Source organism: Scardinius erythrophthalmus (assembly GCF_964197995.2).
Source record: "Scardinius erythrophthalmus genome assembly, chromosome: 2".
In the NCBI taxonomy this organism is placed as follows: Eukaryota; Metazoa; Chordata; class Actinopteri; order Cypriniformes; family Leuciscidae; genus Scardinius; species Scardinius erythrophthalmus.
In genome coordinates this window covers 65396039-65409115 of record NC_138222.1, presented here as the reverse complement: position 1 = coordinate 65409115, position 13077 = coordinate 65396039, and the positions used below count along the sequence as shown (strand labels likewise).

At 36.8% G+C, this 13077-nt stretch overlaps 1 protein-coding gene across 4 annotated transcripts in view; it reads right to left on the bottom strand.

Moving 5' to 3' along the window:
* The window catches only part of LOC308686994 (uncharacterized protein), a 58805-nt gene continuing 45728 nt past the window's right edge, over positions 1-13077 (bottom strand). For 2 of the 4 annotated variants that reach the window (XM_081359156.1, XM_081359158.1), the window contains 6 exons: positions 10792-10875; positions 10640-10707; positions 10468-10554; positions 8715-8769; positions 8070-8287; positions 7-2151 (listed from right to left, as the gene is read on the bottom strand). In XM_081359156.1, the coding sequence (XP_081215282.1) occupies positions 483-2151; positions 8070-8287; positions 8715-8769; positions 10468-10554; positions 10640-10707; positions 10792-10875 (2181 nt within the window). In that variant the 3' untranslated portion in view covers positions 7-482. Of the gene's footprint in view, positions 2152-8069; positions 8288-8714; positions 8770-10467; positions 10555-10639; positions 10708-10791; positions 10876-13077 lie in introns of all 4 variants that reach the window. The other 2 variants (XM_081359155.1, XM_081359157.1) reach the window with 2 other exon arrangements.

Sequence of the window (13077 nt, the reverse complement as noted above, 5' to 3'; positions counted from 1 at the left end):
AAATGTAAATTCGCGTCAGATTTATTTGTACAGTTGTTCATTACGATACACAAAGCAGATTTAGATCTGGACATTAGAGAGAAAGAGCACAGAGAACTACATCATACTGTTAAATGATTATTATCATATCCAATTTATCATATAAGCGCAACAAAACACATTACTGTAAGACAGAGATACAAGAGTACGCTGGAGTAATACATGAGAACTAGAGAAGAAGTGAAATGCCTGAATAAAAGAAAGTATTTTTAAAAGAAAATATTTATAGGACATTAGTGATAATGTGGTGAAAGTAGGCATTATGATTATAAACCTGTTACGTGATAATATCTAAAGTTAAAATAAAGACACAAAATAACAGTGCCAACTTAAATTGTTATAATCATTTGTCATTTTCAATATATTCATATATTCAATAATTTCATCATTAAACTCAACAGACCCTCTTTTTATTTGCTTTAATGAAACAGCATCTGTTCTGCTTATTCATCTTGCATTTTCATATTTGTTGTATTTTTTTTACCCGTGAAACGATCTAATAAACCCCTCAGCTGATTTACAGCTCCCTTGTTTTTCCTTTCTTCTTCAGCTTTCTTCAGCTCCTCCAGGTTCTTCGTCCATTCATCTTTTCCCTCCTCCTTCAGTCTGTCAATCAGGAAATCCAGATGTTGAAGAGTGAAAGCGCTGTCTGCTTTTAATGCGATCTTAGACAGACTCATGATGATGGTATAAGCTTCACGGAGCAGGAGGGACTTTTCTTTTATTTTCTTCTCCAGATCGCTCTTCAGTTTTTCTTCTATTTTCATTTTTTCATAAGACTCTTCACTTTCTTTCTTAAGACTTTCAAATTTCTTTTTATCAAAGTTGGTGTCATTCTGGTCACCAGTGCGTTCATACTCCTGTTTGAGCTCGTCAAATGTCATAATGACATCCTTTGTCTTCGTCACATATTTTTTGTCCTCTTTGACATGTACACTGGAAGGACACTTTCCTGAACACACAGTGCAGTGGCCGTTACTCATGACCCAACACTCTGAGAGATTATCGGAAGAGACCCAACAACATCTCCACTCATGACAGTTTTCCTCACAGACGGAGCAGCAGGTTGCCTCACTGTTCCACCACCACTCATTTACAATGGGGACTTTTTCTCTGAAAACTCTCTTGACTGGAAACTCAAAGTTTTCACATTTCTCAATCTTGTCTCTGTTCTGTCTGAGGGCTTCCTGAATCTGAGACAGTTCATTCATTTTTGACTCCTTCAGATCTATTCTGTCTATCAGATTAGAGACACAGGCTTCAAGTCGTCTTCGCTCTATCAGAACATCTAATGTCATATCAACACTTTTTCTGTTCTTTTCTTCCAGGAGTTTGAAGAACTCATTCATGCTTTCTTCTCCCATTTCCCAGGCTGATCTCAAAACTCGATTATTCCGTTTGTCTCTTTTGTCTTTCTGTCGGTTGTTGAATAAGAAGTGAACAGGTTCTTTGTCTTCATCTCTTCTGCAGGGTATTTCTGCAGTGTTAATGGCATTGAGAGCATCTGTTGGAGTTAGTCCATCTGACTGTGTGAGTAGAAACACTATGTTGTTCTCTATATCTCTACCAAACAGAGACAGAACTGAGTGAAATATGTAATGCTCTTTTCCAGAGAGACGATTCTGAGACGCCTTCATCACAAAACACACTGCATCAATATAATGAATCCCATCATCCTTATCTGAAAATAATCTGGTCAGATACTCATCAATCTCTCTGTCTTTCTCGAATCCTCCAGTGTTTCCGTATCCTGGAGTGTCAATGATGGTCAGAGATATTGGGTTTTCTTCAGCAAACGCCTCATAAACAGTGATCTCAGACGTCAGAGATTGTGTCTGATCTTGATGTTCTGCTTCTTCTGTGATTTGATAAAACTCTTGATCCTCAAACTTCACTCCCAGTAAGTAGTTGATCATGGTGTTGATCATGGTGGTTTTTCCAGCGCCGGTTTCTCCCACCATCAGGATGACTTTGTTCTGCTTGTTTCTGTCTCTTCTTCCATATGTCCACTGTCTGACCTTTTCATCAGTCCCATCAAGATATTTTCTTTCAGTGTTCAGTCGGTAAAGTGCTGGAGGACCTGGATTAATCCGTGTGGCATCATGACGTGATCTACAAAAGAGAGAATTGATTTAGCATCAACATATTATTTAAATCAGCTATTGATTACTATATTTCCTGGTTTGCAGTGACTTCATGGGCCCTATTTTAACGATCTGAAACGCAAGTGTCAAAGCGCAAGTAACTTTGTGGGCGGGTCTTGGGCGCTGTTGCTATTTTCCCGGCGGGATAAATGACTCTTGAACCAGGCCCAAATCTAAAATGGGTTGGTCTGAAGTAGCTTCATTATTCATAGGTGTGGTTTGGGCGTAACGTGAAATAAACCAATCAGAGCATCATCTCACATTCCCTTTAAGAGCAGGCGCGCTTGTTCTAAAGCGGATTCCTATCATAACGGCATTGTCTATCTATCTATCTATCTATCTATCTATCTATCTATCTATCTATCTATCTATCTATCTATCTATCTATCTATCTATCTATCTATCTATCTATCTATCTATCTATCTATCTATCTAAATAATGTATGATTTGCAAAAATGAAAACTGCTGCTTCTGTGTAGATGAGAGAATCAAAGTGTATGCGCGTTGTGCACACGCTACATTGATTATGGCCAAGCATGCGCCCTTAAAATAGCATATGAATAACATGCGCAACGCGCCACTGACTTTAAACTATTTTTTCCTGGTTAGTGGCGCAATTGTTTTTTAAACCTGCAAAATAGCACCAGGGATTGTTTGTGCCTTAACACGCCACCTTTTTTGCGCTGAACCGCCCAGGGAGCGCAAGTTCATTCCCTAGTTTAGCGACGTGCTTCTGTGGAGGGAAAAGCGCGCTTTGCGCGGGTGCAAAATAGGAATGATACATGCGGCGGTGTACAAAGTCAATTGCGCTGGGTGCAAGATAGGGCCCCATAACTGTTAGTGGAGTACTTTTTTTTTTTTTTTTTTTTTTTTTTTACATTCGTTTCCATACACTGATTATTATTTTTCATTCTCTTTTTTGGAGTTTTGAAGTTTTTGAGAAGCTTGTAACTTTTTTTTTCTTTCTTCCAAGACAAGCAGCATTACAGTATATTGATGTGACTTAAAGGTACAATATGTAAGATTTTTGTAATAAAAATAAATAAATAAAAAAACTTGCACAGTGTGATATATTTAACCCCCTGAGGTCGGCGGTATCACCAGCTCGCTTTTTTTTTTATCAGTGTAAAAGAAACTCATAAATACTCTGTTGACTTTGATTTTCCATAGGAGTTTCATACATCAATCGATTATGTTAAATGTGTATTATTTTTGTGTATACTCACATTAAAAACAAAGTGTTGTGTTTTTCGCCAAATAAAGAAAAATAAACACGAAGCGAGTTCTGCCTTCTCTGTCAGTGTAGTCCATTCTGAAACGCGTCCGAAAATGAACTGTAACTCAGTGAATACTCAGTCAAACAGGCATTCAGACACACAGGCATGAAGCTTGAATTCTCTTCTTTTAAATGAAGTAATTTATATAAAAAACAAATATTCTCAGTTCATGTAATCTGTAAGAAAAGAGCGAGATGTCAGTCGTTCTCATCTCATCTAATTACTTGTAATGTGACTCCGCCCTTGGAGAGCGCGCGCTATTCAAACGCAAATGACTGAGGCAATCCATGCAAACTGTGAACGCCAGCTCGAGAAAACAAGTTTAATCAGATCATTGTAGCCTACTTGTTTACACCGTCTCACAGCGCTGTGAGGAATAATAATAATGGAAAATGTCCCTCAGAAGTGCAGGTATATCGAGGGGCGAGCTGAGGAATGGTGTAGTAAGTTTTTTTCCTTCTCACGTAAATTGGGTTTCTGTTTATGAATGAATGAACGGCAGAGATGCACACTGTTTACCACAGCTGGCAAAAGACAGTTTAAATTTAAATCGCGTGTGTGAATGAATGATGATGTTTTAGCAAACTGTATTGCTATACTGAGATGAGTAAAATCGACTGAAATATGTTGAAATAAAAAAGTGTCTAGGTTTTGACATAAATGCAAATATAAATGTAATTTTACAAAATATTATCGATTTTCAAATACTGCTGTATTGAATGAACATCTTTTAGCAAACTCTATTGCTATACTGAGATGAGGAAAAATATCAAAAATTATCAAAAATAAAGTCATCAAATCATACGTTTTGTATACTTTAGTTTTTAAAAAGAAAGATTACACTTGAATTATTGTAATTGTAACCTTTTTAATAAAAAATATATATTTATAAGGTAGATGTAAACAAGTAAATATAATTTTTTTCTTTAAATAATTTGTATTTTGTTTTATTAGTGACAAATTTGGGGAGAGGATACATATTCCAAAACTGAAAATACAGTATGAGAATTAACTGCACAATTACTAGACTTGTTTACCTTGGATATTACACAATTTGCAAGCACAATTTGTGAAAAAAAAATAAAAATTGCGATGCCTCCAACTGTGAACCAATTTGGTAGTATATATACAGTATATGTGTGATATGAAGAGTTCAGATGCAAAAGAAAAAAAAACTCTAGGCGATGACATCCATTAGTCAAAAGTCTTATTGACATATATTTAGTATGTGTTTTGTGGCCTTATTTCAGAAACTTTCATTTTTAGTTTTTTCAATAACCATGCATAAACATTATTCTCTCAAAAATGAAAACATGTACATACATGTGGCTCACATATTATGGTAGCCCTGTTTGTGCTAAATAGAGTGTAATTTTTTTTTGCCATTGATATGTTTTTAAGCAAGTGAAAAAAGCACAAATGTCAGGGCATGTCAGAACATCTCAAGGACCCCAAAAACACCCCAGACTCCAGAGGGTTAATGCAGTTGTGTACTTACATTATCCCAAAAGCTCTAAAGGATTTGTAAATCCAGAGCAATTCCAGTTTTAAATAATGGCTCATTCCTTGTCATTGACATTACAAGTAATATCAATTATGTAATATCCGCGCTATCCTCAGTTTCCACTTGTAGAAACCACAGATTATATACATGTGGGCTGTTTCTCAATTCCAAGAACGCAGAGAACGGACTTGTGTTCTCGTGGAGACCGGTCTTGCCAAGCTTCCTTGGAAGAACGAACTCGGAACCGGCCGCAATGACTTCTGGGACACCAGGCGAGTACTAGCTCAAGTCTGCATTCGATGCATCCACGGTATCAAGAACACATCCGGGTTCTTTCATGTGTCCTCTGTACTTGCGTTCTTGAGAATTGGGTCTGAACTTCGACGGTTAATAATGACGTAAAACGAGAACACAAGGACGCAAGATCGCTGAAGAACGCATATTGAGAAACACCCATTGTCACATTCACTGTCTGTCATCGTCTTGTCTTCACTACAGTTCCCAGAATCCTTCTTGTTTCCACACCTGAACTCACTCCCTCATTACCCACCTGTTCATCATCATCATTTGCATCACCTGTCTTGTGTTCATCTGTCTGTGTATTTAGTTCTCCCTGTTCTTCTTTCAGTTGTTGGTCAATGTTTGTGTAGTTAGCACTCTGTTTGTGCACGCACACTGCTCCATGTTTTCTTCAGCTTAAAGCAGACATATCATGCTTTTAAATGGTTCCTTTTTACAAATAAATGATACATTTGTAGTCTATATAAAGCGGAACTGCAATGCTTGGGTCTGAATTCCTCATTATTATAGCTCCACAGGCCCCTTTTCTACCCCTTTTCTGAAAGCAACTCGTTTTGGTGCGGTCTCTTTAAATACAATTGAGACACTTCATACCCCGCCCACACTCCAGGTTGCAGAGGTTCAACTCGGTTCAACTCCACCCTGTTCAGCCATTTTTGTAGTCTGATAGCAGAGATACGATTATCTAGCGGCACAGAAACTTTTTATTCACACATTATTAACAAAATGTCATCAACGGAAGACTTGTCCAGCCAGCCTTACATGTTCGAGCCAGAGTCGGAGCCGGAGCAAGATGAAAATGAAGACGACGAACCTGCAGAACAACGTCTTCATATGGATGTATCGCAATGGTGTGTTACTGTATTTACACATGAAACTTTGGTCTTCCGACCTTTTACCACCGTGTCGATTTATTTTGATTAATATGTGCGAGGGAGAGAGAGCAAGACAGCGTCTAGTTTGGAGACGGTGAAGTCTTGTTTACACTTTCCCCTGGCTCCGAAGAGAGAGAGAGTGCGCGCGCGCGACCGGGTCTCTCTCTCTCTCTGCTCGTTCTTTCAGTTAAACATGCGTCACAAGCGCAGCAGTTAATCTACATTAGACGGTGTAATGAAGCGTGTGGGTTACTACATCCAACAACCGAACATTTTAACTTACCCTCTCGTAACTTCTGCATCCTTTAGCTTGGACTACACAATTGCAGCGAGAAATAATAATGGCGGATTGCTCGAAGTGTTGAGCCGGGAGTCAATGTCCTTATTTGGCTGTTCCTCTGCAAATACTGTGACGTATTAGTTCAAAAAACGTCATAGAGAACAGAAAAATTGGAACAGGTTGAAAAATCTGACCAAAACAGAATATAAAGTTATCAACGAAGCACCCGAAGAGAATAATTTCATCTTTTCTGTACTTCTTAACACTCCAAATATACAACAAAATGCATTTAAGGGCTAAAAAAGTGCATTTAGCATGATATGTCCCCTTTAAATAAAAACTGTGTATTTTGGATCTTTTGCCTGGAACTTCATCTTCTTCAACCTTGAGACGTTACACATAGATTCCTCATTAGCGGCCGTTTCAATGGACCGCTATATGTAAACCGCTAACGAGGTTCTATGTATGTACTCTATATCTATGATACAATATCTCGCACAACACTGTTGTGTCATTCAGTCATCACGGTTCGCGATTACTGATTGCGAGTGTCTCGCATGTGTTTTAATAGACAGGTAAGCAAATATATATTACTTATTGTACACTTACAGTTATATTGCATTTTGTTTGTACTTATATACCCATTACTTTCAAATACTGTGGGTTCATTCACATTTTCTTTTATGTACGATTGTTTTAATCATGTAAAACTGAGCAGTTTTAACTCTCCAAATCTTTTGACAAATAGTCACGTATCAGTAACAGGCTAAAGCATTATATTTCACGATCCTTGCAGTTAATTCATTATGATGACACCAAATAGTGTGATCAAACGTTCAGATGATACAAAAACTAATTCATTCGCGGATATATAATTTATATGATTTGGGAATTCAAGACCTGGCCAAGCTCTGTATGTGTTTGCCTCATCTGTGCGATGGCTTTGAGTAGAGTGGATTGGACCTTTTCTGGATCATCTACTCTTCCCTGTCTCATCAGGTGAATCTCTCTGGCATCTTTCACGATGAAGGCGATGTCAGCTATGACTAAGATTCCACTCAACACTCCTGAAGCTGCGGCGACTGCTCGCCCGACACCGGCAGACTGAACAGCGATTCTGCCGAAACTTGCCAACATTCCAAGAGTCACGAGTTCTGTGACACCTGCTACTGCAGCTCTGCCTATTCTCCATGACATTTGCACATTATCAAGAGTTGAGCTAGGGGCAAAATCACTGAACTTTGTAAGTTTTCTCATTACCTTTCTCAGTGTTTTGAGTGACTTAAGAATCGGTTGCATTTTTGTAGTCTTGCTGAATTTATTCAAAGCTCTCACGGAGTGATTTTTGTTTTACTGAATTGGTAATGTTGGATGCAGCACCTGTTACACCCCCTGTAACTCCAACACCAATCCCAACTCCTGCTACAATCAGAGACGCTCCGAATGTAACCGGTGCCAAACATGCACCAACCAATGCAGTGGTTCCTCCAGCGGCTCCGATCACTGAACCTGTCAGACTGCCTACAGTGCATTTACGGTGGATCTCATCTAGTGAATCTGTTTCTGTTTTCCACTCACCAAGTATAGTCTTAAAGTCTTTATAGTGCCTCCTGTAGGCCTCATTAAAGTTATTGATGGAAGTCAAATACCTTCGCTGCAGTGCATCTAGAATCCTCCTGTTTCTGTCTACTGCAGCCCTCAGGAATGGTTTTGCCAGAATCTCATCAGCTGAAGGTCTCATATGAGGGTCAAGGCTGAGCATCTGACAGATTAATCCCTTCAGATCTTCCGAGTACCTATTTGAGATTTCAGGTATGGTTCCACTCAAGCTATTGGCATGTAGACAGCGACGCTCTATGATGTTTGACTGTCACATAAAGGAAAAATAAAAGTCAGATTAACCTCAAGATTATTAAACATTTAAAATATATTAAAAACTAAGACCTTTAATTATGTGACTGAATTTATAATTCAGACACTTTTCTCCAAAGTAACTTGCCATAGAAGAACAAAGGCAATTTGTTAAGCAAAGCCAACAGTATTTGTAGGACACAATTCCAGACTTATGATACCGAAGATTAAGAAGCAAGCTAGAGAAGAAGAGAGAGGAAGGAGAAATGCAGAGAGAAAAAAAAGATTTCTGTGTGTGCAAATGTAAACTAATATTTACTTTTGGCAAACTTTTCCTCAATAGCAGTTACCAAGATCTTAAAATAGGTTAGGACTGTTCTCTTTGTTTTTACATTTTAAAGTTAATTGATTGAGCCATAGGATTAATATATATATAGACTCACCAACACATCCAGCATGCAGAGATCATGAAGCAACCATCCCAACGACCATATGTCACTAAACAAAGTCAGTATAATTTAGTTAGTAACTTCAGTTGATATAGTGTCACATCTATGTTCTGTTTTGCATTGATTTAGTTGTTCCTGTTTGCCTGCTAGATTGTGTTATAGTTAATCTCCTTGATTGTTAATTAGGTTACACATGTCCCCATTATGTTAGTTATTGTCATCCTCTGTGTATTTAAGCACTGTGTTCTTTGAGTTTGGTGTCATTTCAGTTTACAGGTCTTGTTTCCCTGTGATTCTCCTTTCTATTCTCCTGTATAATCTTTAGCCATTTTCAAGAAACAACTCAAGGTGCATGTTTTTTAGCAAAAACATTTCTCAGCAAAATGGTTAAATGTAAATGGATTATTGGATTAAAGACTACTCAGAGCTATTCTTCATTTTGCGCAATTATTATAACAGTCACTCATTACTAGGGCTGGGTATTGACACAAATTTCACAATTCGATTCGATTTCGATTCACAAGCTTGCAATTCGATTCGATTTCGATTCGATTCAATATAGATTATTTTGGATATCAGGTACAATACATTGCAAATTTTCTCAAGAAAAACAGATCTCTTAACTATTATTGTAAACTATGGGAGTCAGTTGTAGCCTATAGGCTTCATTAGCCTACTATAATATTGAAGGTAAAAATGAACTGATTTGTATACAAACACTTAAATTACACTTATGTATTTTTATAATAATAAAGTTATATGAAATTATATAAAAATTTAAATGGTGGCTGTCATAAACTTTCCAGATGTATTCAAACATGCATTAAATATTGAAGAGCATTAAAAATTATAATGAATATGTAATATGGTGCATATATTTAACAAAACGCTCCTCTCTAGAGTTATTTTTTTCTAGCTGACTAACGAGTTTATGGTCATTATGTTTTTTCTGAGGTAAATGTGATGTTACATGACATTGTTTACTAACGTCGGTTGAAACACTGATTGAGCGATTCCATGTGGCATGATACGGACTTCGATAATTTGTACTCTGTTTTAACACACTTTCAGATGCTCATTCATGTTTATTTCGCGCTGTAACTGATATTATTAAGGTGGAAGATGAGATCATGTGCTTCTCTCGAGCTGAGCCAGAGCGATCTCACGCCACAGCGCCAAAACGTAATTACGTTTTTGAATTTCAGAAAAAAATGGACGTAATTTGAAATCTGAGACTTTGTTTCATATCAATAGTAGGCCTAACAAAGCACAATGATTATTGCGTTTTATTGAATGGGATGCACGCAACAAACAATGTTCCATTCATTCATCAACTGAAAACAGGATGACTAATCGATTCTTGGGATATCGTTTCGTAAAAATGAGAATCGATTAAAATCGAGAAATCAATATTTTTTACCCAGCACTACTCATTACATATAGTTAATTGTATTGTTTTAGATGACCTTCATCTGAATACTTAACTTTCATGTTCTTTAACACCCGGTTTGACAGACAATTCTTAAGTCTCAGACTAATATGCATTATTGAGCTGTTTTAACTGAAAGCATGTCTTAAAATATGCACACCAGTAATTTGGACACCAGTAATTTTTACTAGTAGTTTTTTTTAGACATGTTTATAAAGTCTCCTAATTGAACAAAGGCCTAATCCTGGTTTAATTTAAAATTGTCTGTGAAACCAGGCCTCAATGTATGCATTACCTTATCTTTTACAAAAAGCATACCTTTTTGAATTGTGTCTGTGTCTTTTATAGATTTCTGGGCTGACATAGAGATCTGAACCCACAAACGATGTTGCATATTCATCAGCTCTTAAACAGAAAAATCAAACATGTAAATTCAAATGGATGGAACTGACAAACTCTTTTCAAAAATCCTATTACTATTTAATTTCACCTTTGCAGCACTTTAGAGAATCCAAAATCTCCTAGATTGATGTAACCATCCTCAGTAAGAAAAACATTCTAGAAGAACACCATAAATCATCATATGAACACAGAAACACATTCATGTTAATTAATGATTAAATGACCCTGGTCAATGTCTACCTGTGGTTTTATATCTCTGTGGAGAACATTGTTCTTATGGAGATACTGCAGAGCCAGACAAATCTGAACAAACCAGTCAAGGATCTACACACAGAAGAAACAAGAAAGCAGTAATTTATTCCATGCATTGTATTTGATTTAATTGGTATATTTGAGTAAAAAAAAAAAAAAAGGTTGCATATTTGCCATTAGTCTACCATAGTGAAAAAAATGGTACTTGTTTTACAGTATACCCCCAAATGTATCATTCAGTGTTGAGTATTAACAGTGCTGAGTGATATTAGCTCTTCATGGAGTACTTTATAGCTAACTAACAAACTGTAATCATTGGATATCTTTTCTGTAATAAATGTGACATTAAGGTCACTTGTCCACCTAATTGTTTTTAGCATAATTTTTCAATTCTTTCGAAACAAGCACAGCATGTTTTAAAGCATTTCTCTGGTCACTGAGAGATGGAAATTTGGGTAAAACATGGTGCTAATCACTGTCACTTTTTACAAAGCCATCTAATCACAGCTGAGGACAAAGACCCAACCGTCACATTCTGTTACAACAATAACAGATGACAATACAAGCACATTCATCCAAAACAAGTAAGTACTTTACAATGTTTTGATATTTTTATATTCAGAAACAAACTATTTGTGAAATCAGATGCTAGTAACAGTTCAGCAGATATTCCGAATCATAGCAACTAAAGTGTCTTAAGGTCCTTTCACACCGAACACGAAACAATTGTTCCCCAAGTCAAGACTGACGAATGGGGATTGCTTGCGAGAGCCTAACTACTTCGAGTGAAACTAAACGAGCCAATGCACATTGGCATGCGATAATTGCACCAGCTACTGTGCATCGCGGCGCGAGCATATAATGAGCAGCATGTGCGTCACATCCTTGTCTTTCGCTTCAGAGCCAAGAGGTGAATGCTGTTCCTGCTCTGCAATCTTATCTGAGAGTGTTTTAACTGGGCTGGGAAAAGATTAATCGCAATTAATCGCATCCAAAATAAAAGTTTGTTTGCATAATATTTGTGTGTGTACTGTGTATAATTTTGTATATATAAATACACACACATGCATGTATATATTTAAGAAATATTTGCATACATATACTGTATATATTATATATAATAATTTATATTATATATAAATATATATATTTTTATATATAAATAACACATTTTTCTTAAATATATACATGCATGTGTGTGTATTTATATATACAAATTTAATTATACACAGTACACACACATATATTATGTAAACACAAACTTTTATTTTGGATGCGATTAATCGCAATTAATCTTTTCCCAGCCCTAGTTTTAACTTCAACTTTTAACTTCAGACAAGTCTGCTTCTTCAGGAGAATGCCTCTTTAAGTCAATCTCACAGAGAGCAAAACAGCTGTTTTCACAGCTCAGAATGTTAGAAACAGCTATTGTCCTGTTTGTGAGGCCGCAGTCATCCCTGGGTGCTTCAGCACTAGAGAGAGCGGTTTCCTGAAAGAGCATACACGGTTTGACATTGCATCTTTTTCAAGATGTCATTCAGTCCCTTTGCCTATTCCCAGGGGCGCAACTACCCAGTGTCAGAGGTGTATGCAGCAACAATTTTGGCGCCCCCCCCCCCCACCCCACCCAAAAAAACAACAACAACAACAACAACAAAGAAATAAATAACTGTGGCATGTAGCCATGTACATAGAGGAATGAGTGATAGCTAACAGATGAAATAAGTATAAAATTGTCATTTATTCTTAAAATTGAAGTATACTTCTGCAGGGCTGAATACACTACTGACTGGACCTCTCTCTCTCTAGGGGGGTTCGGGGGCATGCTCCCCCGTAAGAAAATTTTGTGCTTTTTAATGTTGAATTCATCAATCTGGTGCACTTTGAGAGTTCAAAATTAAAAGCTCCAACCCATATTCAGTGAGCAAATTAAACAAAGAAAAAATTCAAACCTTTTTTAGTAACAGTGTCTGTCTACATTACACTACTACATAGTAATAATATTAGTCCCATGATAGTAATAGCCATATATTGTTAAACAAATGCACTGAAAACTAAAGGAAACTTTCATAATTAGTTTTGTACTAATTTCTATACTTCAAATTAAAGATGTAATTGGTTCAGCCCAGTGTCAATCAAGAAAAGGATCTACGTGTGCTGATCTACGTGTGTAATAATTTTTTTTTTTTTTTTTTTTTTTACCAATTTATTACAACGGCACTAACCCAGCGCCGCCAATTAAGCAAAACAAAATAAAACGAATGGGCCGTCGAT